Source organism: Callospermophilus lateralis, chromosome 10, assembly GCF_048772815.1.
Source record: "Callospermophilus lateralis isolate mCalLat2 chromosome 10, mCalLat2.hap1, whole genome shotgun sequence".
Lineage (NCBI taxonomy): Eukaryota > Metazoa > Chordata > Mammalia > Rodentia > Sciuridae > Callospermophilus > Callospermophilus lateralis.
In genome coordinates this window covers 132,292,811-132,318,795 of record NC_135314.1, presented here as the reverse complement: position 1 = coordinate 132,318,795, position 25,985 = coordinate 132,292,811, and the positions used below count along the sequence as shown (strand labels likewise).

General features: G+C 42.5%; 2 protein-coding genes and 1 non-coding gene across 7 annotated transcripts in view; all 3 read right to left on the bottom strand.

Moving 5' to 3' along the window:
* The window catches only part of Qrich1 (glutamine rich 1), a 47,676-nt gene extending 31,299 nt beyond the window's left edge, over positions 1-16,377 (bottom strand). The window contains exons 1-3 of one of the 4 annotated variants that reach the window (XM_076868663.2): positions 16,158-16,377; positions 14,682-14,741; positions 3,396-3,725 (exon numbers count right to left, since the gene is read on the bottom strand). In XM_076868663.2, the coding sequence (XP_076724778.1) occupies positions 3,396-3,704 (309 nt within the window). In that variant the 5' untranslated portion in view covers positions 3,705-3,725; positions 14,682-14,741; positions 16,158-16,377. Of the gene's footprint in view, positions 1-3,395; positions 3,726-14,681; positions 14,806-15,501; positions 15,733-16,157 lie in introns of those variants that run through there. The other 3 variants (XM_076868665.2, XM_076868664.2, XM_076868662.2) reach the window with 3 other exon arrangements.
* LOC143409103 (U6 spliceosomal RNA) lies at positions 10,416-10,521 on the bottom strand. Its single transcript, XR_013092610.1, has one exon. It is a non-coding gene; the product is annotated as a U6 spliceosomal RNA (small nuclear RNA).
* A 1,077-nt stretch (positions 16,378-17,454) lies between the features above and the next one.
* Positions 17,455-25,328, bottom strand: Qars1 (glutaminyl-tRNA synthetase 1). Of its 2 annotated transcripts, none has more exons than XM_076867569.2 (24): positions 24,791-25,328; positions 24,503-24,650; positions 23,865-23,974; positions 23,634-23,709; positions 23,357-23,421; positions 22,772-22,825; positions 22,580-22,640; positions 22,157-22,228; positions 21,938-22,023; positions 21,464-21,550; positions 20,504-20,603; positions 20,309-20,387; positions 20,116-20,224; positions 19,887-20,017; positions 19,688-19,780; positions 19,436-19,573; positions 19,277-19,364; positions 19,047-19,190; positions 18,833-18,937; positions 18,544-18,636; positions 18,331-18,458; positions 18,169-18,235; positions 17,969-18,094; positions 17,455-17,599 (listed from the first exon to the last, which is right to left on the bottom strand). In XM_076867569.2, exons 1-24 carry the CDS (start codon positions 24,959-24,961, stop codon positions 17,549-17,551), a joined length of 2,382 nt encoding a protein of 793 aa, XP_076723684.2. In that variant the 5' UTR covers positions 24,962-25,328; the 3' UTR covers positions 17,455-17,548. The 2 variants fall into 2 exon arrangements, with proteins under 2 accessions (XP_076723684.2, XP_076723682.2); XM_076867567.2 differs by having other exon boundaries at positions 22,157-22,231; positions 24,791-25,326.
* Between the last annotated feature and the right edge of the window lie 657 nt (positions 25,329-25,985).

Genomic DNA, 25,985 nt, shown 5'->3' with positions numbered 1-25,985 from the left:
CTTTTTTTTTTCTTAATTTTCTTTTTTTGTAGTTATGTATGGACAGAATGCCTTTATTTTATTCATTCATCTTTATGTGGTGCTGAGGATTGAACCCAGTGCCTTACACATGCTAGGCTCTGTAGCTCTGCCACTGAGCTACAGCCCCAGCCCCTAAATGAAATCTTTGTTTTCCTATATAATAAATGAGATGATCTCATTTAAAATTTTTACATTTCCATAATCACTAGTAATATGAAGGATTTTCTGGTATGTTTATTAACACCATCTATATTCTTTCATGAACTGTCTACTTGTAACATTTGTCCATTTCTCTACTAGATTATCTTTTTGTTTGTACATGTTTTCTGTATTCCAGAAATACTAGTTAAGAGCACAGGTTTGGGGACTGGAGGCAAAGTTCAGTGATGGGAGTGCTTGCCTAGCATGTGGAAGGCCCTGGGTTTGATCCCTAGCACTGCTCTCCCAACCCACCCTGCCCTGAAATAGAATATAGGTTTAAGTCAAAACAACTTGGGTACACTTTTTTAAAAGTTCCCTTTGTTTTATTTGGCTTATCTGTAATTTATTTATTTATTTTTTGCAATGCTGAGGATACAACCTATGGCCTTGCCCATGAGAGGCAAGCACTCTACTACTAACCTATATTGGCAATCCCTAGTTTCTGCTTTTAACTGACATATAATAATTGCACATATTTACAGGATACAATATGACATTTCAATACATGTATACCATATGTAATGATCAGATTAGGGTAAAGTATATCTGTCACCTCAAACATTTAGCAATTTTTTTTGTTGGAAACATTTGAAATTCTAGCAGCTATTTTGACAACTCATTGTTGTCTACCGTATAGTGCTACACGTTAGAAGTATTGATTCCTCCCATCCAATTGCACTCCTGTACTTGCTAACCATACATCTTCCCCTAAAAATTACACTTATTTTAAGATAAGTTTAAAGGGGAAGGGGACATAGTTCAGCACATGCCTTAGGTTCAATCCCCAGCACAAACATAAATATGTACGTGTATATTTTACATACATACTTCTATATCCCTCTTCAGAAGAATACAGAAAAGAACAAGAAACCAACACATGTGTATAATATGTAAACACTATGCCTATATCTGAGTCTGAAATCACTCAGAAGGATTTTTTTTTTTTTTAATGGTGGTAGGCATTTTACCACTGAATAACATCCTAGCCCTTTTTAATTTTATTTTGAGGCAGGGTGTTGCTGAGTTGCTGAAGGTGAACTTGCAATCCTCTGCCTTAGTCTCCCAAATTGCTGGGATTACAGGCATGTGCCACCATGCCCTTTGCCAAGAATACATTTAATAAAAAGTCTTAAATACATCTGTATCTTTAACCATATACTTTTTTTTTTTTTTTTTTAAACTACTGAGCTATCGTCCCAGCTCTTTCTTTTTTATTTTAAGACAAGATCTAACTAAGTTGCTGAGGCTGGTCTCAAACTTGCAATCTTCCTGCCTCAGCCTCCTGAGTTGCTAGGATTAGAGACAAGCACCACAGTACCCACCTACATTTTTTTTTAAACTGCTGTGTTTAGCCATATTCACCTTCATATTGTCTGGTTTATTATTTTGGTAGCTTTGGATTTATTACCACTTCCAATAACTTTTCAAAAAAGTAATATTAGAAAACTCAATTTATAATATTCGTTTAAATTAAATGTGCAAAGTCCACAGGTTAGACAAATTAAACCCCATTTTATTTATTTGCCTTATTGGTTTTTTTTTTTGGGGGGGGGTAGGTACTAGGGATTCAAGCAGGGGGTACCTAACCACTGAGACACATCACCAGCCCTTTGTATTTTTTATTTTGAGAAAGAGTCTCACTAAGTTGCTTGGTAAATTGCTGATAATGATCTTGAACTTGTGACCCTCCTGCCTCAGCTTCCTGAGTTGCTGGGATTATAGATGTGCACCATCGTATCTGGCTTGCATTTTAAATATTATGATAATGAAAGACTAAATTAAAAATAGTCAGCTAGACTTAACTACCCATTTATTCAAGAAAGCTTGGCTAAAAAGTCTTATTTTTATAGGACTGGGGATTGAACCCAGGGTGTTTTACCCCTGACCTTTACCCCAAGACCTTCTTATTTTTTTTATTTTGAGACAGGATCTTGCTAAATTGCTGAAGAGTCTCACTAAACTGCCGAGGCTAGCCTCCAACTTCTGATCCCCTTGCCTCACACTCCCAGCCAAAACATCATTTAGCACTTTACCACTGACCTACTTCCCCAGACTATGTTTTTGCTTGTTTGTTTTGGTATCCAGGATTGAACCCAGGGATGCTTCACCACTGAGTGATATCCCCAGCCCTTTTTTTTCTATTTTATTTAGAGTCAGGGTCTCACTAAGTTGCTTAGAGCCTTGCTAAGTTGCTAAGGCTCACTTTGAACTCTCGATACTCCTGCCTCAGCCTCCAGAGCCACTTGGATTATAGGCATGGGCTATCATGCCCAGCTTTTTTACATTTGAGACAGGAAATCATTAAATTTCCCAAATGGCCTTGAACTTGAAATCCTCTTACCTTGGCTTCCCAAATAGCTGGGATTACATGCAAACACCACTGACCCTAGATAATCTTAACCATTTTATATACAGGACTTAAAAATCCAGAATTTGGTATCTGCAAGGAATCCTAGAATCAATCTCCCATGGTCACTGATGAATGACTGTATGAATGTGTACATGAATTCTTTAAAATCTTTGGTCAAGGGCTGGGATTGTGGTTCAGTGATAAAGCACTTACCTAGCATGTATGAGGCACTGGGTTTTATCCTCAGTACCAAATAAAAATAAAGGTATTGTGTCCATCTATGACTTAAAAAAAAACCTTTGGTCAAGTTGGGCACAGTGGTACATACATATAACCCCAGTAACTTGGAAGGTTAAGGCAGGAAGATCATAAGTTCAAGGCCAGCCTCAGAAACTGAGAAAGATACTGTCTCAAAATAAAAAACATCCAGGATGTAGCTCAGAGGTAATGTGCCCCTGGGTTAAATTCTCAGTACAAAAAAAACAAAAAATAAAAAGTTTCAGAGATCCCCCCAAATAATCTCTTGACCTCTGTACAGACATATTCCTACTAATTAAAACCTTAACAATGGCTGGCGCAAGCCTGCAATCCCAGCAGCTCAAGAGGCTGAGGCAGGAGGGTTGCAAGTTCAAAGCCAGCCTCAGCAAAAGTGAGGTGCTAAGCAATTCAATGAGACCCTGTCTCTAAATAAAATACAAAAAGGGCTGGAGATGTAACTCCATGGTTGAGTGCCCCTGAGTTTCACTCCCGGTACAAAAAAAAAAAAAAAAAAAAGTTTTAACAGCAAATAGTATATTTAACATACTGTACATTTCTCTTTTACCTGAACCTGCTGTGGCTGCTGAACCTGGATCTGCTGCTCTGGCTGTGTTTGTGGCTGAACACTGGTGGTGACTGGACAAGCAAGTTCAAGCAAAGACCCAGCCACTTCAGTGCTGTCTGTGTAAATGCAGTTCCCACCCTGTTGGTACACCATGGTAGTGGTGGCTGTCTGCTGGAACTCCTGAAGGGCTTCTGGACCCTTAGAGGCCAGTGAGTCCAGAAATTCCTTCATCCTGTGTTGTGGGACAGACCGTGCCTTCACTCGAATATACTCTTCAAAGGAGATGGTGTTCTCCAGAGAATTATTCATATTGCAGAGTCCTTAGGGTTCCTAAAAATAAATGAGCAGAAGTCAAATTATGCTATTATTTTTATACCTTAAAGTGTATAGAAGCAATCAGCCTGGTATCAGAGTAGAAAATTCTGGAATCCAAAGTAAAGTTTTATTGTATCACCTTACTTTTACAGTGGACTGTGTCTGAAAACACTTTTTAACATTTCTTAAACGAGCTGTATCACACTGAAAACAGAAAATAAAAGCATGCTTCACAGTACTGAATGAGACAAGCTGAAAACACATTCCCCATCCAGCACTAGGCCAGTCCCATCTTCTCTGCAGAGCCAAGCACTGGACAGTAAATGCCACATGCAACAACTGTTCTCTGACCATCACAGAGAGTACAAACAGACAAAAAGAAAGGAGATAGGAGCAGAGATTCCGTATGACATATTATTTCTGTTCCCAAGTATGTCCTTCACTGGAGAGACAGGTATGCCACCTAGCTGTGGAAAGAACCAAGAGACAGGGGACATGTTCTTCATCTCTCATCAGAAACACACACAAAAAAATCTCATTTTGTCATAGACTGCTTACATTCTTTTGTAGAAAGGCTTAAGAGGATGAACTCTGAAATCAGTATACTTGAGTTCAAATCTCAACTTGATCTCAACTGTATAACTCTAGACAAGTCAATGAACTTTAGTTTGTTTATAAAATAGGAATAAAACAGTACTTACCTCTGAGTTCATGAGGATTAAATATATAAGAAGCACTTAGAAAAGTACCTGAGACAAACAAGCAACACTATGAAAGTATTAACTAATTTTATTAAAATAATTGTGGGGAGAGAATTGAAGAGTACTTGAAATAATTAGGTCACTACTAAAATTCAAAAGTCAATTCTGCAGATTTTTCATTAGGTATTTATTTATTTAAGAACTGATATGCAGAGCTTGACAGTAACTCAATTACCTTGGAACAATCATGCAAACTAAGAATACTGAGTGAACTGCAGCTTCCACCTTTGCACCACCATCCTTTGACCAATACTACCTCCAGAACAAAAGCAGAAATGGATGAAAGAGTAATAAAAACCAAGTGAAGCTTCTTGACAAAAAGAACATTCAATCTCAAATGTCTGAAAACGTGATTTATTTCTTTAAGCAATCATGCTACAAATATTAGTGTTTTTTGCTATGCAGGTGCTCTGCATTATGTTACAGATTTCAGGTATGTAGAAAACCATCTCTTTTCTTAAACCTGGTTTTTAACTGGCAGACAAGACTGCCCTCGTCATCTCTAAATAGCTCACACATGAAAGGTGCTTCTTCTAAACCTGTTGCATTTGGAATTCAATATGGAACAGGAAAATTATAATTCCTTCTTCCTGTAACATCTATAACTTACCACCACAAACCATACAATCTAGTTATATATAAACACTAGGGAAAAGGCATATACGACTTTTCCCTAGTAAATAGTTAATATACTATATATATATATATATATATATAAAACTATATTTATATGAAAAAACTATACATCCAGATTCAAGAGGGAATGCAAAGAAATATGTATTCACTGCTATTAAATTACCCATGCTGGCATTATTTCTGTGTGATACTATATATTAATACATAAATTTACATTTGGGTACTTTCAAACAGAACAGATCAGCAATGAATCTTAACTATGCATACAATGTATTATGAATATATTTCTCCAAAAATAAAGAACATATTTTTTTCTTAACCTATCTGAAATCAAAATTTCCAGACCATTACCCTTAGGAGGGTCCCTACTTCTCAGTAAACCCCAAGCACAATTGACTGCAGAGAACAACTACTACATGTCATGGAGGTGTAAGGTGAAACCCTTGCTGATAGCCTCTTCTTTTCTGAAACAACACTCGTTTGCCACTTTTCCACTACTTTTTTGACCACTTCCCTAAATCCAGCTTTCCTTTCTCCCTGCTGCAGGGGCTTTCAGTTATCTTGTTTCAAAATAGAAAATTAAATCTACTATGAGACTTCAAAACAACATTATCAATGATGTCCACAGCACATACAAAGAGAGTATCAAGGCCAAGCATACTGTCCTTCCAATGGATTCAGAGAAGGCTACTCATTGTGGGTGACCCACAAGTACTCACTCTACAAATCAGTAAAGAATGTGTTAAAGTTTTCCTTTGTTTAATAGCCTCAAGGCTGGATTTCCTTAAGGTATCTCTTACAATAAAGACCCAATTCACAAGGGGATCTGTATATAATCATATATACCCCACTGCTCAAAAGTGGTCAAGGGAGAGATTATGTGAGAAGCTTTTACTGGGTCCTCTACAATGCCAGTGCATTTCAGTTTTTCACCTTCATTATAAAACAACAGCTAGGTCGGGTACACACTTCCCAGATACTCAGGAAAAGCACTTAGGAGTTCCAGGACAGCCTGGGCAATTCAGTGAGACCCTATTTCAAAATAAAAAGGGCTGGGGATGTAGCTCAGTATTCCTCAGTACTGGGGGGAAAAAGAAAAAGAATAGCAGGGCTAGTGATATTGCTCAGTGGTGGAGCACTTGGATCCCAGAACTTCAAATAAAAGTAAAAAAAAAAGGAACAGAACAGCTGCAGGCACAGAAACGCCTGACTGTAATGTCAGCGATTCAGGAGGCTAAGAAAGGATGATCACAAGTTTAAGGCCAGTCTCAAAAACTTAGTGAGACTTTGTCTCAAAATAATAAATAAAAAAGGGCTGGAGATGTGGCTCTGTGGTAAAGTGCCTCTGAGTTCAGGGTTCAATCCTTAGAACCAAAACAAACAAACAAAACAAACCAGCAAAGGTCAACTGGAACTTAAATTTCCTAAATTTATTTTCTTCAACATGTAGTTGAACTAGGAATGTGCTGTACCAGTAAGGCTCTGGGTTCAATCCCCAGTACTGCCAAAAAATAAAAATTGCTTTGTCACAGTAGCTATGATTCTAGTACAGGCAATTTTGAAAATTCAAGCAATCTCAAGTTGGGTTGTTTTTTTTTTTGTTGTTGTTGTTGTTGTTTTTGGTCCTGTTTGCTTTTGAACCTAAGGCCTTGTCCATGTGAGGCAAGCACACTGCCACTAAGCTACATCCCCAGTCATTTATTTTATTTTGAAATAGGTATCCCTAAGTTGCAAAGGCTGGTCTCAAACTTGTGATCTTGCCTCAGTCTCCTATGCTGCTAGTATTTTAGAGTAGCTGGAATTACAGGTGTGTGCCATTAGGCTTGGCCGTCAAATCAATTTTTAAAAAAGCAAAGACAGTCATGCAAGAAATACTTTTTTTGTCAGCAATCTGGGAGATAATAAATACAAGTAAACACCCATTCAAAGAAATACTTAAAGTTACAGAGCTGGAAAACTTTCATATGAAGAATTGCCCAGTAGGGGCTGGGGTTGTGGCTCAGCAGAAGAGCGCTCACCTCACATGTGTGAGACCATGGGTTCGATCCTCAGCACCACATAAAAATAAATGAACAAAATAAAAATATTGTAGCCCATGTATAGCTAAAAAATTTTTTTAAAAATTAAAAAATGAAAAATAATAATTAAAAAAGAATTGCCCAGTAAAGCCAGTCCCTAGGTTAAAAGGTTTCATTTCTCCTCACTCAAATCTCAGAAGTTCAAGTAGGACAGATTAAGCTTCATCTCAGGTCTGATATTAAGTATGAAGAATTTTACCACCATTTCTTCCTAGATACAAACTTCTTTCAATATTCAATTTAGAATTCCACCTAGTTTTTTGTTATTTTGTTTCTTAATTTTTGAGATTTTTTTGGAGGGGGCAGTGATATGAAGCCATAAAATGTAAAGTAAAAACAGCTAAAAATATGTTTTGACCTCTGGTTTTTGATCTACCAGTCTTAAATATTTATCAATTGTCCAGGAGAGTTTAAGGCATTTAAATCACCCTCCTCTCATGATAAACCTCTGCCAATCACATTACTTTTTTTTTTTTTTTAATGATTTTTTAGTTGTAGATGGACACAATACCTTTACTTGTTTATTTTTATGTGGTGCCAGGGAACAAACCCAGTGCATCATTCATTCATGCTAGGCAAGTACTCTACTACTGAGCAACAATCCTAGCCCTTACTTTCTTTTTTTATTTTTATAATAATAAGGATATTGAAGCCCAGAGACACTCCACCATTAAGCTAGATTCCCCAGACTTTTTTTTGAGACAGTCTTGCATGTTGGCCTAATTTTCAATCCTCCTGCCTCAGCCTCTGTAGTTGTTGGGATTACAGGCATGAGCCACCACCTCTCCCTTATTTATTAATTTTTTTAAATTTTTTATTTTATTTATATGATTTGAACTCAGTGCCTCACATGCCAAGCAAGCATTGGATCACTGAGCTACATATAACCCCATTTATTAATTTTTACAACCCCTATTTATTAATTTTTAAAATGTGGTAGCTTGTACATGACAATGCACATGCTTTACCACTGAGCCATACCTTAGACCCCTTTGCTCTCTGACAAGCAATTAGCTTAGTATAGTTTCTATTTAATAAATCTTTTAAATAAGAGCATTTCATGCCACAATAAACTAGAGCATTTTTTTAAACCAACATTCCAAAGACAGTAAAAACCACTTGGCCCATGCCATCTCCAAACAAATGCTTCCTATCAAGATTTCTAGAATAGTACATTCAAAAGAATTACTACAAGAAAGTCTAATCCAAATATAAATTTATTCCCTGAGCAAAAGAGTAAACAGTTGGATATTAAGTTCTCAGAAAGAACTGAGCAAAAGCTTCAAAAAATAGATGCCTATAAAGAAGCAAAATGTATTCTTTAGGGCTGTGTGTATATCTCAATAGTAAAGCACTTGCCTAGCATATATGAAGCCCTGGACTGGATCCCCAGCACAAAAATAAAAAGAAAGTAATTCCTTAAAATTTTCATCAAAAGGGCTGGGGTTGCAGCTGGGTGCGTGGTGCATGTCTGTTGTAATCCTAGTGGCTCAGAAGGCTGAGGCAGGAGGATTTTGAATTCAAAGCCAGCCTCAGCAATGGCAAGGCACTAAGCAACTCAGTGAGACCCTGTCTCTAAATAAAATACAAAATAGGGCTGGGGATGTGATTCAGTAGTTGACTGCCCCTGAGTTCAATCCCCAGTATCAAAAAGGGGTGATGGTGGTGGTGGCTGGAATTAAAGTGCAATGGTAGAGCACTTGTGAAGCATGTGTGAAGCACTAGGTTCCATCCTCAATACCACATAAAACTAAATAAAAGTATTGTGTCCATCAACACACACACACACACATAAAGTTTTTTTTGTCAAAAAATAAAAAGAACACTGGGCATGGTGGTAAATGCCTGTAATCTTGGCTCAGAAAACTGAGGCAGGAGGATCAAAAGTTCAAAGCCAGCTTCAGCAAAAGGGAGATGCTAAGCAACTCAGTGAGACCTTGTCTCTAAATACAATACAAAATAGGGTTGGGGATGTGGCTCAGTACTCGAGTGCCCCCGAGTTCAATCCCTAGCACCCAAAAAATAAAAATAAAATTTTTTAAAATAAAAAATAAATAGACCAACAAAGTTTTTTTTTTTTCAAAATACTTTTTAGATGTAGATGGACACAATACCTTTATTTATTCGTTTGCTTTTACATAGTGCTCAGGATCAAACCCACTGCGTCACACATGCCAGGCAAGTATTCCTGCACTGAGCTACAACCCCAGCCCCCAATAAGGTTTAAGTAGAAAAAAAAAAATTATAGAACTGTTAGAAAATGCAAATACACAGGTATTTATCATATTCTTCTCTATTCTTAGAAATGTTTGATGTATTCTATAATAGGGCTGAGGTTGTAGCTTAGTGGTAGAGTGCCTAGCATGTGCGAGGCACTGGGTTCAATTTTCAGCACCACATATAAATGAATATATACAGTAAAGGTCCATTCAACAACTAAAACTATTTTTTTAAAAATTCTATAATGCTTCATCTTTTGTTAATCACTGGTCATGTATTTAAAGTGTTTTAGACCACAGAGTACAAAACTCTCTGCTGTGCTCCAATGGTAGGTGGGGGCTTGAAGCAGAAATCTCTGCTTCTCAAATGCTATTTTCTGTAAAATTCCACAGAATTATTTGAGAATCACTGAATCAGAGGACAGTAAGAGATTTTAACAAATAATGGATTCAATGAAGAATTTAAGAATTTTTAATGGAAAAGACAAATTTGAAGAAACAAATCTGTTCATTTTTACAGACTAAATCGTTTCTGGTTTCCTTTCTTGTCCTTTCAATTTGCCCTCTTGAAGTATCCACCAGACTTACCCATCCCAATAATAAAACCTCATCAAGTTAACATTTGACCTGACACATGCTGACAAGTACATACTGCTTAGAATAATTAAAGCTTCAGAAACATATTCAAAAGTCCTCTCCAGCCAGGTGTGGTGGCGCACACTTGTAATTCCAGAAGTTTGGGAGGCCGAGACAGGAGGATTGTGAGTTCAAAGCCAGCATCAACAACAGCTGAGGAGCTAAGCAACTGTTAAGACCTGTCTCTAAAATAAAATACAAAATAAGGCTGGGGATGTGGCTCAGTGGTTGAGTCTCCCTGAGTTCAATCCCCAATACTACCCCCCAAAAAATAAAAAAGTCTTCTCAAAAAAAAAAAAAAAAAAAAAAAAAGCCCTCTCTACCCATAAGATCAGATTATCATTTATCTATAATATTTGTTTTCAGCATACTTTTTGTAATATGGAATACTTCATGAACTTGTGTGTCATCCTTGCTTGGGGCCATGCTAATCTTCTCTGTACTATTCCAATTTTAATATATGTGCTGCCAAAGCAAGCACTTTTTTCTTTGGTAGTACTGGGAATCAAACAAGGGCCTTATACATGCTAAGCATGTGTTCTACGTCTGAGCTGCATCTCTAGTCCCTCAGAACACGTTTTATTAAAATATTCTGGTCCATTTAGAAGTTAATTTTGCATAATGTGACCTAATAATTTGTCTCTGTATCACTTATTTTTTCACATTTCTTAAATTGGTGCATTTTAGTTATATATAATAGTGGGATTTGTTATTCCATATTCATACATGCAAACAATATAACAATATAATTTGATCAGTAATATTCCCCAGTATTTCTACTTTCCCTCTCTGTACCACTTATTGAATTATTGAAATTCCTTTGCCTATTCCCAGTATTTCTACTTTCCCTCTCTATGCCACTTATTGAATTATTGAAATTTCTTTGCCTGACAAACTGAAACATCAATGTTATTATAGAACTAAATCATATGAATAAGAACTGCTTCTTTTTGTGTGTGATTCCACTGACCTTTCTATCATCTGATTAGCTTTAAAAAAAAAAAAAAAAAAAACAGCTTATTGGACTGGGGTTGTGGCTCAGCAGTAGTACCCCCACCTAGCATGTTGGAGGCCCTGCGTTCAATCCTCAGCACCACATAAAAATAAATAAATTAAATAAAGGTATTGTGTCCAACTAAAATATAAATATTTTTAAAAAAAGCATATTAACATGGGGTCATGGAATTTCTTGCCCAGAACGTTTTGGTATTTTCAAATACTTAATGACACTGAGACACATGTGTAAAAAAGCAGTCAACACAGTTTTATTACTATATCCCAGTATTGTTTAATTATACATTAGGAAAAAAAACTGTCAAAATATATCAGAATACTAACAGTAGTTATGCCCAGCTGATAGAATAACAGGATTTAAGTTACTTCCTGTTTAATACTCTGTTCTTTTCACAAGTTGTATTAAGTCAAAAAAGTAACTAAAGTCATCCTTTTCTACACAGTGATCAGACTGCAATAACAGTAACAGATATGAAGACAATTCTTGTAGATGGCAATATAATTTTCCCTCAATATCTGAAAATAAAACCATCTAGCACCAAAAACTTACATAAGATTGTTAACTTCTTCAAGATGATACTCACAATACACAAAGGCTGAGCCTTGGAAATAAAGAGAAGCTTGAGAATACTACCCTCCATAACCCCAAAGAGACAAAAGATTCTTAATTAGCTCCAAATCAAAGACTTGGTGAGCAGAAAAAAATTAAAATACTTCTATAAACCAAGAATCTGTGAGGATCTTTGAGCACTCACAATTTCTGTGAGTCAAATGAGATTAATAATGAAAAAAAAAGAAAATACACTAGGACTAATGGAGGGTATAGAGTCTATAAACAAGTATTTGCTTCTAAATACTTGAAGTAGAGCTGCTTTCAGAACAATAAAGACAAATTAGTCCCTCATCAACAGATCCACATTTTCACTACTAAGTACAAACAGATCATTGGTACAGACCCGGTATCTGCTCCTGAGGAGCTCAGTACAGTGTGCAGAACAGTCCCTCAACACATAAGCTATTATTTTATAACTAGAAAAAAAAATGGCACCATGGAAAAACATCACTCTAAAACAATAATCATTTCCATAGGATTGGGGTTTTTTGTTTTTCTTTTTTTGCTAATTTCTTTTTTTTTTTTTCTATTTAGGTACTAAGGGAAGATCTAGGTACTCAGCAGAATCACCCCCTCTTGGGTCACTTCCAGACTCTCTATACAGCTCTGCTGAATAGGTCTTGAATTTGTGACGGGCTAAGATAATCTGAGCTGCCTCAGAGAGTCCTGCCTCTTCCTTGGGCCTCAACCCCTCTTAAGGATCCCATCTACTCTAGCAATGGCTCCTCATAGTTTACTTCAGTCTGATTTGATGACTACATTCATAAGAAAAAATTAATTTCCATTTTGAGGAGTTACAGTCATACTTGTCATAATTAACATAAGGAATTAACACATGCCAGACAAATGCTTTACTACTTAGTCATGTTCCCAGTCTCTCCCTACATATCTTTTTTTAAAGATACTAACCTACTACAAGGTTTGTGATAGAAATTACAGAAATTATCCCACTGGGCCACTCATCTGACCCATTATAGGAATCTCTAATTTGGGGACATTTTCACCATGTTTCTATTCTGGGACAACACATACTTTCAACCAGAAACTTAAAATTCATATTCCTACCAAGTACTGATAGGCTGTCAAGTGGCACAAACACCTGCATTAGCTAGTGAAGTTAAAATATCCATTTCATAACACCAAGCAATCCTGCCCCTAGGTATATATGACACATTCATTTGTGTAAAAGATACTTATATAGAATATAATATTGAAAAGGGAATCAACTACAGCTGCAAACATGGACAAATTTGAAAAGCATAATGGTACAAGGAGGTGACAATAATGAAGCATGATTCCACTTATATTTTAAAAACTAAATATTATGTTTAGGAATACAAACGTGGGAAATGTAAAATGAAAAAGAAACAATGGGATTATCACACAAGTCAGAATAGTAATTGTCTCTAAGTACTGAGAAACTGTGACCAGGAAGGGACACCATAAAGATTTCAGAGGTTTTGGCATTGTTCTATTTCTTAGAGAAGTAATTATTTCTTAGAGAGTTCACTCCATAATTTCTCTCTCATTAAACTGTGCACAGATCATATCTGTACGTATAATATATACAAATAAATATTTCATAATTGTCTTAAAAAGGAAAGTGTCAGCTTTCTGCCACAATTCATCAGCCCTACCTACATTTTGCCCTGACGTAAACACTGACCCAAAGACCATTCCTTTTCCCCTTTCAGCAAAGCAAAAAAATTAATGTGTCAATTTTTCATGCAGTCACTTCAGTTTAATAACACAAATCACAATGGGGAGGGGGGAGCTTGATGGTTGAGCATGTGTTAGACATGCACTAGGCCCTGGCCTATCCAGAAACAAACAAACAAACAAACAAAAAAATCACAATCCAATAGGACAGGTGAAAAAAAAACACAAAGGAAGCATTTAAGTCAAGCCTGAAGAGGACTTAGAACATCTGGAACAAAATGCGGAGCAACAAAGTAACAGAAAAGAACAGGTGTTCAGGGCTGGGGAGGTGGCTCAAGTGGTAGCGCGCTTGCCTGGCATGCGTGCGCCAGGGGTTCGATCCTCAGCACCACTTACAAACAAAGATGTTGTGTCCGCCGAGAACTAAAAAAATAAATAAATATTAAAAAAAAAAAAAAAAAAAAAAAACAGGTGTTCACATAACATCTAATTCTGAGGGCAATTCAGAAATAAAAAACCCTCACAAATAAAAGGTGGTCATTTAAAAAGCAGACAAGCAAGAAGCATGAGAACATCAAAAACAAATTACAGCTGATCAAATTAAAAGAAAACATGCAAGCTTAAAGGAAGACATCCCTAAATTTTGAAGCTTCCATAAAGGAGGTCACCCATACCCAAAGCCTCTCACTATGGTCATTTTATTGGAACAATTCAAACTTTGAAAAATTCAACTCTATATTTCATCTTTTGTTGAAATGGCAACATAAACTGAAAAAGAGATGTGGAACTGTAGAATTTCATGAAGAGATACACAAACAATTCATCACAGAGGACAAGATAACATCTAATAAGAAAATCTCAGTTGATGAGATAATGGAAACATTATTTACAAACAGCAATTTAAAAGATCTCTACCCAGATCAAAACAAATATGATCCAAAAGGAGGTGACAATAATGACAAGAAGGTGACAATAATGAAGTATTAAAAAAAAAATAAAAACAAATTAAAAAAACAATAAAACAGTATAACAAAAAAACAAGTATAATAAAATTATAAGTATGTCCTAGATAAACTTATGTTTTTTTGTTTTGTTTTGTTTTGCATTTAGGACGTTAATTAATGCTTTGCTATGCTAAGGTTGCAATGACACTTATATTTTAAGAGAACAATGTTCAAGCAACAAACTGTGGCTGGTTTTAAAGATGTAGCAGTCTCCCACATCTTCAGTTTTCCAGCACTTAGCAGATTCTGGCAGACAGTACCCAGAATGACTGACAGGATTGTAATGTTTCAATAATAGCAGGAAAAAAACTATGCACACATACTTCTAGCATATGAACAATTTTAACTCACCAGTCACCATGTTGCATGTATTTCTGCTGCTTGTCCTGAGTTCTTAAGACTTCTAACATTCTGAAGAAGATAGAACAAAGAAGTTCCTTCCATCCTCAGCCTCTTTTTAAGTTTTAACTTTGTTCTTAAAAAAATACAGTGTATTAGAAAAAAACTACCATTATCAAATTTGATTGTTAATTTATTCCTCTTAGCTTCCTTTCCTTCAATTTTAATGATTTGAGAATTTAAAATTAACTGGCAGCTATTCTGTCTTTATTTCTTTTGGACAAACCTAGAACTCCCTTGCACCAGAAAACAGTGCTGGAGTGAAGGGAAAAAAATTAAAGGATTTAAGTCATTCGACTTCTACAGTGATACTTGGACAGATTTCTGCTGGGGAAATGGGGGGCGGGGGAGGGTGGCGCGGAGCATTGTTTTTTAGGTTGTTCAAATTTGTTCTAGGTAACTTCTTGGCTGAAGTAAGGCCGGCCCTTAGACTAAAGTAAGCCCCTCCCACCCACGCGGAAGAAGTAGAAGAAAAAAAAAGACAGCATTTAAAGATTTAAAGTGACATTTTAGAGCTCAGTGTTTTCATATCGTCCACATAAGAGCATTCCCTTCCCGAGCGCACAGAGGTGACGTGTATGAATTGCGCTTATGGAAAAACTGGTTTCTAATGAAACGAAACAGGTAGTACAGAAGGGCCTTGAAATGTTAACCTTCCCTCCCCAGCACAAAGCCCCAGTACAAGCTGAGGAAACCCGAGGGGGCTCATTGCCCTCTCGTGGCAACAAGATTCGTTTTTTGAAGCAAAGCAACACCCTCCACAGGCACCCACCCTGCACATGGGCCTAGGGTAACCGCGTTCTTTGAGGACAACCAGCTATCTCGCCAGCCTCGCGGAGAAGCGGAGCCGCAAGACACACAGCAAAGCCGCTAGATTTCTCCGCAGACATAGGTCACGGTTGTCCAGGGACGTCACCAGAGCAAGAAAGGCTAAACCCTCAACCTTCCCCAAACAGCCAGCCGTCTGCCCGCAACCCCCCAGCTCAGAAGAGGCGTCCTGCGCGCTCTCGAATCGGCACCGCCACCCAACAGCAGGGCGCGCGCCCTAAAACTGAGGGTCGCGGGCGCGCGCCCCGGAAGCAACTCTTGCCCATGGGCCACAGCTCTGGGAGAAATATCCGGGACGGGAACGCGCACGTCGGCGGCCACGCGCACCAGAGGGCCGCACAGCGCGCGCGCCCCCGCACGTAAAAATAGGCTGGGGTGCGCGCCCGCGCACCGCGCCCACCCGAATCCCCGGCCCGCCCCTCCCCCACCCTCGGGGCGGGGGTAAGCAAGCCCAGGGACGTTCTCAGCTCCGGAGCCGCCCCGAAATCTCCTGGGCCCTGCGGTAAAGGCCCAGCCGCCCCCGCCCGCCGTTGTGTGGGGTTGGCCCCCTGATCCAGGCCCGCAGCCTCGCCGCATCCCCGCCCCCATCAGAGCCCTCACCCGGCGACGTCACCGCCGCCGCTGCCTCCGCTCTACCCGCCGGCCCCGCCGCACCGCCCGGGGCCCCGGTTCTGCCGTCGCTGCTCCAAGACCGACAGGATTTTCTCCTCACAGCTCCCTGGGCGCCATCTTACATTCAACCTTTACAGCCAATGAGTGCCGAATGCCCCTCTCGCGAGAATCAGAGGATCGGATCCCGCGAGAACTAGGACTGCCTCCCGGCCAGACTTAAAGTGAACGCTTCAGACTAGGAGGCCGCTGGGCTCCTGGAGCAGAGAGCAGACCCCGAGGTGGGGGGCGGGGTGTCCCGCCCACGGACGCTTCTCCATGACAGGCGGAGCCGTAGTCGGGGTTCAGCCTAGCCGGAGACGCTAGATGGGCTGGGACTTGAAGCTTGCTCATTGAACCCACCTTCTGCCGCCCGCTGGAACCTCCTTTGGTCTAGCAGCCCCACGTGGGGCGGAGCCCAACCCATCTTGGCCTCTCACTTAAGGTGGCCTCCACAAACCTGACCTGGGCCCAGCGTCCCCAGCCGTACCCGGCTCAAGAAACTTATAGGTCATTTATATCCTAGAGGGCCCAGCATCCAGGACCCTTGCAATCTGCTGCCATCTCAGCTCCGCCTTCCGCACTCAGGTCCACCTTAAAGCGGGCCTCGGGTATCCTGGTGTTTGTATACAGGGAAAATGTGGAAGGCAGTTAAAGCTGCAGATACAGGTATTGCCAGCAGCCCCCATTACCCCAGAGGGCATCCAGCCTATTGTAATTCCTTATTGCCTCCAGAGCTTTGCACTTGTTCTCTTGTCCTGGCAAACTTACCATGGCCCCTCAGAGATCCTCATAAGTCATTTCCAGTGTGGATCAGAAACATCTTCGCACCTTTGCACTGGCTTAAGGAGATGGCTCACCCACCCTGTTTGGTCACCCACATTTCCCTTTTTCTAAATGAATTTTAAAGCTTTCGCAGCGTTTATGCCTTATTACTCGTGCCTGGCACATACTGGATGCCCAATAATTATTTGCTGAATGATGGGAAATAGGCCTCTCTCCATCTGCCTGGCACAGACATAAACCTATATCCCCTTTGGCACAGGGCTCCTAACTATGAAGCAACACTTCCAGAACCCTCCAGTCCCTCAAGACAAGGTGCAGAGGATGTTAATTCCACCCAAGGCCCTGCCTTCCACCACCAAGAAGTGCACCAATGATTTCAAAGCTGTCACAAGCCCAACCCCACCATCCACAGCATGTCTCCAGGGCCCTCAGACGCTAAAAGGGTTGACAACACAGTCTCCAGTGGAATTTAGCTATTCTTTATTGACATGGAGTGTGGGGTGGTGAGGGCACCCCCTGCTTCCAGGAGGATGAGGTAGGTCCGCAGTACTTCCAGTTCACACCTTTCCTGGGTCCTCCTTTAGTGTGACTGTTCGGTTGAAGACAAGCTAGAGGACATAGGGAGAAGAATAACCACCAGGCCAGGAGACCTAGGTAGGTTTCACCAGATAAAACCTCCCAAAACTCCCTCCTCATCACAGAGGAGCTAAGGGACCCAGGGGGTCAGGAGACCCAGGTTCTCAATAACTTTATGACTTGGGATAAGGAGTTGATGGCCCTGGACCTTAATTTCTTAAGGATAACAACCCCTATGCCTGCCACTACTTGGGGTTCCTATAAGTTTGTGCATGGACTTAACCTCTGAGATTTCTCAGTAAGTGACAATTAACTAAGGCAATGTGGGCAGAATGCTTAATGCAACAAATGGCAGGGAACATTACTGTTACAGAAAGGGGCAGTTGGGTAAAGCAAAGTACCTGTCCTTGGCGGCTATCCGGATCCACGGAGAAGTACCCGAGGCGCTCAAACTGGAACTTGTCAAAGGGTTTTGCCAGGGCCACAGAACAATCCACTAATGCTGCCTCCACCACTTGTAGTGATGCCTGCAGTTAGGGACGTCAAAAAGCTATCCAGTCACAGAGGCCCACCACCCTTGCACCCCAATCCATGATCCTACCGGATTCAGATCACTTAAGAATCCACCTGGCACCTCAGCAGGATCTTCAGGGTTCTTGTGCTGGAATCTGTAGTCAAGAGTGAAGGTCAGACCCATATCTGGGCAGCCACAGCACACAATGCCCATCTTGTAACTGCACCCATCTCAGCTCTGTTCACTCACAGTCGATCATAAAGGCGAATTTCGCATATCAAAGGCTGTGAAACCCAGTGAATAAAAGCCTTGGGCTTCTCTCCAGCATCAGCCCGTCTACAGGTCACCTCCAGGCTCTCCACACAGCCACTAGGATCCTGGAAGTGGGGAAGTTTGCAACCAGACCAGGGAATCACCACCAGGACTCTTGGCTAAACACAAATCCTGAACCCAGCCTCTTACCTTGATAACATGCTGCAGCTCAATGACATAGCCTGTATGTCTCAGGCCCACAGGCTGGCCCCAAGCTAGACGCTTATAGCCTGGCTCTGGCTCCTAGAGATAGGAAGTGGGATAAACACAAGAGATTTTAAGAAATCAGACAAGAATAAGGCTCTCTTCCACCTGCATGTCCAGCAGAGATTGGTTTATCTGAAGTAGGAAATGGATTAGGAGATGAAAGAGCCCCAGGGCAAGACAGCAGCAACAGGACCCTCTTCCCCACATTTAGGTCCCTCTATCCCCTATTCACCTCCTTGAAGTCAGTCCTCTCAATGAAGACTATGGTTGCAAAAGGAACCTGGTGGAAGCCCTTGGTTTCATCAGCTGGAAAGTTGGGCACCTGGATGTCCAAGGGCTATAGCAGAAGATAGGTATCTGAATCACACCAGGCAGTAGGACCCCCATACCTAGGCACATACCCAGCCACCTATATATACACACATACAACATGGAGGCAGGCCCACCTTGGCAGCAGGAAAGTTGGTAATGACAACCCGTAGTGACTCCAGAACAGCCATAGCCCGTGGAGCCGTATCGTTCAGCACATCACGTACACAGGCTTCAAGAAGATGTGGCTCCATTGTGGTCTGTGCTACTGTCACTCCCACCTGGCAGGAGAGTTCATCAGTTATAGCCACAACCTCAAATTACCACACTCAGCCTCTATCTGCCCACCTAGCCCACTGGGCTATACCCGAGCACAGAAGTTGTTGATGGCCTCAGGCGGAAAGCCCCGCCGTTGCAGAGCAGTCAGTGTGAAGAGTCGTGGGTCATCCCAGTCCCTGTGGATGAGGTGGTGAGAAGGCCTTTGGAAGCACACACCATTAGTACCCATCCAAAAAGCCACACTTACCGCACAGCACCAGCTGCTACGAGCTGAAGGATCTTCCTCTTAGAGACAACAGCATAGTGTAGATTGAGACGGCCATACTCCCACTGCACAGGGCAATATACGTCCAGTGCATTGCACAGCCAGAAATAAGAAGAACGTCTAGGATAGAAGAGTAGGGTTAGAGCTGGCCACCTTTGGGACAATGGAGAAACCACAAGAAGGGCTGCTAGAATCCCACTGATCCCACCCACCCTACAGCCCCAGCTCCCTCACCGGGCCTGGAATTCCTTAGTGCAGAGTGAGTGGGTAATATGTTCAATGGAGTCACAGAGGCAGTGTGTGTAGTCATACGTGGGATAGATGCACCTATGGGGCATAGGCAGTGGGTTATACCATCTAGTCCCTCTGCCCTATCCCATTGCCCACTGGCCTGCTCCACAGCTCCATTACACCATCCCATGCCCACACCCACCATTTGTCCCCTGTACGGTGGTGTGGTGTATACTTGACTCTATAGGCCACAGGGTCCATCTTGCCATCTTCCATCACCAACTTCATCCGCAGTGTAGCCTCTCCCTCTGAAAATTTACCCTTGCGCATTGCCTGAAGGAAACAAGGACTCAGGCTGCCTCTAAGCCCAGGGGCATCTCATCCTCAGCTTCTTGGCCTACCCAAACCAAGCTACCCTTCCAGAAGCCCACCTCAAAGAGCAGCAGTGACTCCTCTAAGGGACGGTCTCTCCAGGGTGAGGGCAGAGGGTTGTGGCCTTTGAGCTCCTCCCCTCGCTGATGGCACACATAAGCCTGACCCCTGTGGGGGAGGGGTATGAGTAGTACCCAGCAGGGCCATGATCTGGTCACTCTACCTGGCTCTACATTATGGTCGTGGCCTCACCTGTGGATGAGCTCCACAGCCCAAGCATAGAGCTGGTCAAAATAGTCAGACGCATATGTCACCTTGTAAGGTGTATAACCTGGGGCAATATGAAACACAGTATGAGCAACCAGCAAGAAATACCCAATGGCAGGCCATGGCCCGAAAAGAGGTCCACTGACAACCAGCCCTGCCCACGCCTCACCCAGTCTGTACCTAACCAGGCCACCATGTCACAGATAGCAGTGAAGAATTTTTCTTCCTCTTTCTCAGGATTGGTGTCATCAAAGCGCAGAAAACAGATACCATTGTTGGCCTAGGAGAGTCAGAATATCTGTGACCACCCACATAACTATTAAGCCCACATAAAACTCATAAGGGTCATAAAGGTCCTGAGGATTTGGCTCATAAAACTAGGAGATTCTCAGAGCTCTTTCATATCAGAATTAAAAATGCCTTCAATAACTTCTCTCATCTTCCTACATCTAAACGCTCCATAGGGCCAGGCGCAGAGGCGCACGCCTGTAATTCCAATGGCCTGGGAGGCTGAGGCAGGAGAAATGTGAGTTCAAAGCCATCCTCAGGAACTTAGCAAGGCCCAAAGAAACTTAGCAAGACCCTGGTTCAAAATAAAAAATAAAAAGAGCTAAGGATAGAGCCGGGCATAGTGGCACATGCCTGTAATCCTAGCAACTTGGGAGGCTGAGGCAGGAGGGTCTCGAGTTCAAAGCCAGCCTTAGCAACAGCAGGGTGCTTAGCAATTCAGTGAGACCCTGTCTCTAAATAAAATACAAAATAGGGCTGGCAATGTGGCTCAGTGGTCGAGTGCCCCTGAGTTCAATCCCTTGTATCAAAACATAAATAAATAAATAAATAGATAGATAGATAGATACACAGATATATCAATAGATAAATAAATAAATTTTTAAAATAATAAATGCCCCAGAGAAGGCACCTCTTATACAAAGTTGGGGTAACAACATAATCTTTTCAGAATTTTTTCTCCAATATGTCCAATAGGTTCCTATGTATTTGACATACATGTTGTTCCCCCATGGCCTCTGCCCACCCAGACACATTGAGAACAAAAAGTAAGACAGGATCACCTTTCTGGTATTCAGTCATAGGAAGAGACAGAGGTTATCTTGCTTGCCAGGGCCCTTGACACATGCTCACCTTGGCATAGCCGAAGTTGAAATTGATGGCTTTGGCATGTCCAATATGCAGGATTCCGTTGGGTTCTGGCGGGAACCGGGTACGTACCTGAGATAAGGGGGATGGGAGGAGAGGAAAGAGGCCAAAGCTCAGACCTAAAAAAACCATATGGTCCAGCTAGGTGTGATATGCACACCTTTAATCCCAGTGGCTCTGGAGGCTATGGCAGGAGAATTGCAAATTCAGAACCAACCTCAGCAACTTAGCAAGGTTCTAAGCAACTGAATGAGATCCTGTCTCTAAGTAAAGTATAAAAAAGGGCCAGGATATGGCTCAGTGGTTAAGTGCCTTTGGGTTCAATCCCTGGTATACGGGGGAAAAAAAAAGAAAAAAAACATATGCCCCTTCCCATGGAAATGGATGAGATGAGGTAGTATGGAGGTACTTCCAAGGAGGTACTTGATGGCACTAGCTTGCTTGGCCATATGCCTATACCTGCCCCCCAGTGATCTCCAGGTGCTGCCTCAGTAGATCCATGGTGTGTGGAGTGATCACATAGCCTGGGGTTTTGTAGTTTTCACCTGCCAAGACCAGAACAAACCTGAGGACCAAGCTATAGCCCAACGATCCTGACCCTAGGGGCCTGGCTGCAGGAGTCATTGCCAAGAACTAGTCCCCCTCCCCCAACTCCAGTGTTTCAACATGCCCACTCACCAGGTTTATGGAACTTCAGGGCTTCACCCCGGAGCTGCTCCATCAGAGACAAGGTCTGTCCAGCAGCCTCAACTGCTGGTGAGAAGGAAGAAACCAAGAAAAATTTGTCCTTTGAATATAGCCTCCATTTTCAGCTCAGAGAGGTTCATATCACTACCATCCTTATCCTGCAATCAGAACAGCTCTGAGCATGCCCTTCTTATTCAATTCCAGAGACATGATATAGAGAGTCAGACTTCTGAAGCCTCCTAAGACAGTCTCTGGAGAAAGGGAACAATGGAAACACCAGGAATCCCAGTTTTGAGGCAAAAGGCATGGTGCTGAATAAGCCAAAGTTGTGAGGAGCCTGGGCTGTAAGGACTCTTCAGAGAGAATGCCCAGAAGAAAGAGAGCTAAATGTAACAGGATTCTAAAGTCTCTCACCATTCTCCACCACATCTTTTGCTGTCCTCTGGTCTGTTTCTTCCACACGAGCCTTGGCCACCTGAGAGAAGGACCAAAGTTGGGTCAGAATCTCTCCTGGGCAGAGGATAGTGATCAGACATTCCCTTCTCCAATTCGAGTCTCACTCTATCCTACTTTACCTCCAGGAACCTGGGCCATGCCCAGACTCACCTTGGGTTTCTTTTCTAGGTCAGCTTCCATCTTGGGACCCAGAAGGTGGAGGACCTGAGCAAAGTCCAGAGTCAGGCAGGAACAAGAATATCCTCTTTCGGGGATCCCCTGAATGCCTCTATCCACCCACCCAAGGGCTTCCTAGTCTTTCTACCAGCACTGCCTGGAAGAATGTGGCTACCTAGCACAACCATCTCATCTCCTCATGTAGTTCTGAGGACCTCCAACGCTTTCCTCTTCCTGAGGGTCCATAGAGGACCCAGATAACAAAGGCTTCCATTTACAGAGAAGAACTATGGGCCCAGCATCAAGACAAGCAATCTACCTTAGCCATCATCCTCTTATGAATCTATGCCTGCATCCTGACATGAAAGCCACATTACCCGTTTATGGGAAATTTAAGGGCAGAGTAAAGTGATTCAACCCAAATTAGACACAGCCCAGAGACTCAAGTGCTACACCCTCCACAGTGGGATCCACTTAAGAATACTGACAGGTGTCTCCTCCCCAATTTTATCCCTCAGTGGATTTCAGGCCATGTCCATGCCAGAGTCTTTGCCAGCTTCAGTTCAGGGAGGCGCCCACCTGCATGTCCACTTCGTGCTTGATCATTTTGCCATCTGCCCACTTAAGCGCAGCCCGAGCCTCTCCTAGGAGCATGGGCACAAGAAGCTACAGGAAGGTAAAAAAGGATATTCCTCCCCCTCCTCCCCAAGGAAAGGTCCTAGCTGACAATAAGAACCAAAGCCTGGGCCCAGCCAGAACAAGGGTAAGGTGCTCCTATTTTCCCAACCCCTACTCGTGCCCAGAAAAGGCATGACCAGAGAGAACAAGGTAACTCTTCTCCCCAGGCTCTGCTTACCCATCAGCAGCCCCATGTTGAACCGGTAACGCTCCACCAGAATCTGAGCCCGGTGTTTATTTATGGTGGCCTCCACCTAAAGAAATTCAAACCATATGGTTCAGAAAAGCCCCTTCTGAGACATTCTAAGAACCAACACCCTCACCTTGGATCTTCCTGGTTAGAGAAACTACATCACTCCTTTCCAGAGCCAGGACTGGGGAGGCAGCTGATGCCCTGGTAAAGACTTACAGCCTCCTCAATCTGCTCTGGGGTCACCATGACACCCACACCACATTCCTGCTCAAAGTCCATGGTGTCAATAGGGTCCAGGGGGTGACTCCGCACATATTCAAGGGCAGCTGAAAAAGGAAAGGCAATGAGTTTGTATCAACTCAGCTCCAAGAATTGAGTACACAGGGCTCTAACCCCAAGAAACCTAGAACAATTTGGTCTCCTGAGAGGTTAAGCCCTGGCACAACCCCAAAAGTCCTCAGGTGCAAGGGAAGAAACATATGTTCTGAGGAAGGCTCCTCATCATGACAGTTCCCCTATTAATCTCACTAGAGGCCATCCCCTCCATGCCCAATGTCTGTGCAGAAACAAACTCAGAAGACTAAGGCAGGAGACCACAAGTTTGAGGCCAGCCTGGGCAATTTTGCCATACATCTCAAAATAAAAAGGGTTAGGGATGTAACTCAGTGGTAAAGCTCCCCACCCCACCCCCGCCCGCCCGGGTCTAATCCCCAGTACCAAAAAATAAAAAAATAAAAAAAAAATAAGCAACAAAACGAGAAAGAAACTGAGTAACGTGGCAAAAAGGGCAGATAAGGATCTTGGCTAAAAGGAGGGACTGGGGGTGGACCTGGTATTACAGGCAGGGGTCTCACCGCTCAGCTGAGGCTCAGTGTGGATCTTCTTAGTGGCTATATAGCTCACAAGGAAAGAGAGACGCCTGGTATCCCTGAGTCGGGAAGCTAAGCCATATAGAAGGGTCCCGGTAGCCTTGTCGATGGTGGAGCCCAGAGTCTGCTGTGCCTGCGGTTAGAGGGATCAGGGGTAAAGCCCCACGACCAGTGAGAAAGGCAACAGCAGGACAGGGGGAACAGATTGGGATTTGTACCTGGCCCCAAGCTGGTTTGGGGCACCACCCCCGCCAGGGGCAGAAGAGCGCGCACCTGAGTCGCCGCGTCGCGCAGCTGCGTGCTCAGAGCAGCGTTCTTGAGCGTCTCACGGGCCTTATGCTCGCTCAGGCCCAAGCCGGTGAAAAGCGCCAGAGAGTCTAGAGCCGCCATCGTAAGAACACCGGAAACCAAAAGAAACTTTGGGCCTAATCTGCACGTCGGCATCCTCCCATTGACCAATAAAAGAATGAAACCTATGAGGAGAGCCAATGGTGTCCTTTCTCGGTGGAAGGGGGCGGAACTTTCCAAGTTGTCGACGCCATTTAAGGGATAGAGAGCAGCCACACCAGCCTTTCCGGCCACTTGGCTTCGATATCCTTGCTACAGGCTCGATGACAGTGTGGGGTCAGTAGAACTTTTAGATTTGCCTCGAGCCTGCAGGGAAAGTGTTAAATATTGAGGAAGGAGGAAAAAGCGGGCCTGACCTTTTGCTCTTTGACTTTTATCTTTCAGCCCTGGGAAGTGATCCCAATATTGTTCTCGGGAAGCAAATGTGAGTTCCCGTCGCGTTTTTGACGTCACAGCTTTGAGGTTGTCATGGAAACAGTTGAGCAAAATTAATCACAGGAAATCCCGATCTAGACTTCATAGAAGAGAATGTGCAATACAGCCTATAGAGGAACCACACAAATCCAAAACTTAGGTGCCCACTGGGACTCACTTGGCCAGAAGAGGAAAAGGAAAGGTTTGGGCCTGGAGGGACCTCAGAAAATTTCTATTTTGATTTAGTTTAAAATTTCGTGCCACACTGTTGCCAGAGCATGCAAATGTCAGGAAAATCACAAGCAAGTTATGACTTCAAAATGCTTCTGCAGGACTTTTTTAAAGTTGTATACGGACACAATACCTTTATTTATTTTTATCAGGTACTGAGGATCAAACCCAGTGCCTCACACGTGTAGGCAAGTGCTCTACCAACTGAGCTACAACCCCAGCTCATTCTGCAGGCCTTTGAGGTTGGGACAGGTGGGACAGAGATGGCATATTCATGGTTATGGCTTTTGTGCTTGGCTGTCTCCTCACATTATCACTGGTCTTCCAGGACCTTCTGTCTAAAACAACATATAAACTATGTTCTTCCTGTAGAGGGTGGGTGATCCAGCTACTGATGATATAAGGAAACCCCCAGATTTGGGACGAGAGCTCAGGCCTTTGGAGGCCTTGATGTCACTCATATTGTATCTTCAAG

Excerpts from the sequence above, each read along its gene's own strand:
- Qars1 (XM_076867567.2), bottom strand. The coding sequence starts at position 24,961 with ATGCCGACGTGCAGATTAGGCCCAAAGTTTCTTTTGGTTTCCGGTGTT. Across the intron at positions 18,637-18,832 it reads AGAGGACTGACTTCAAGGAG|GAGCCAGAGCCAGGCTATAA; the intron begins GTGAATAGGGGA and ends TCCTATCTCTAG. Across the intron at positions 18,236-18,330 it reads ATTCGCCTTTATGATCGACT|ATTCCAGCACAAGAACCCTG; the intron begins GTGAGTGAACAG and ends TCTTGACTACAG.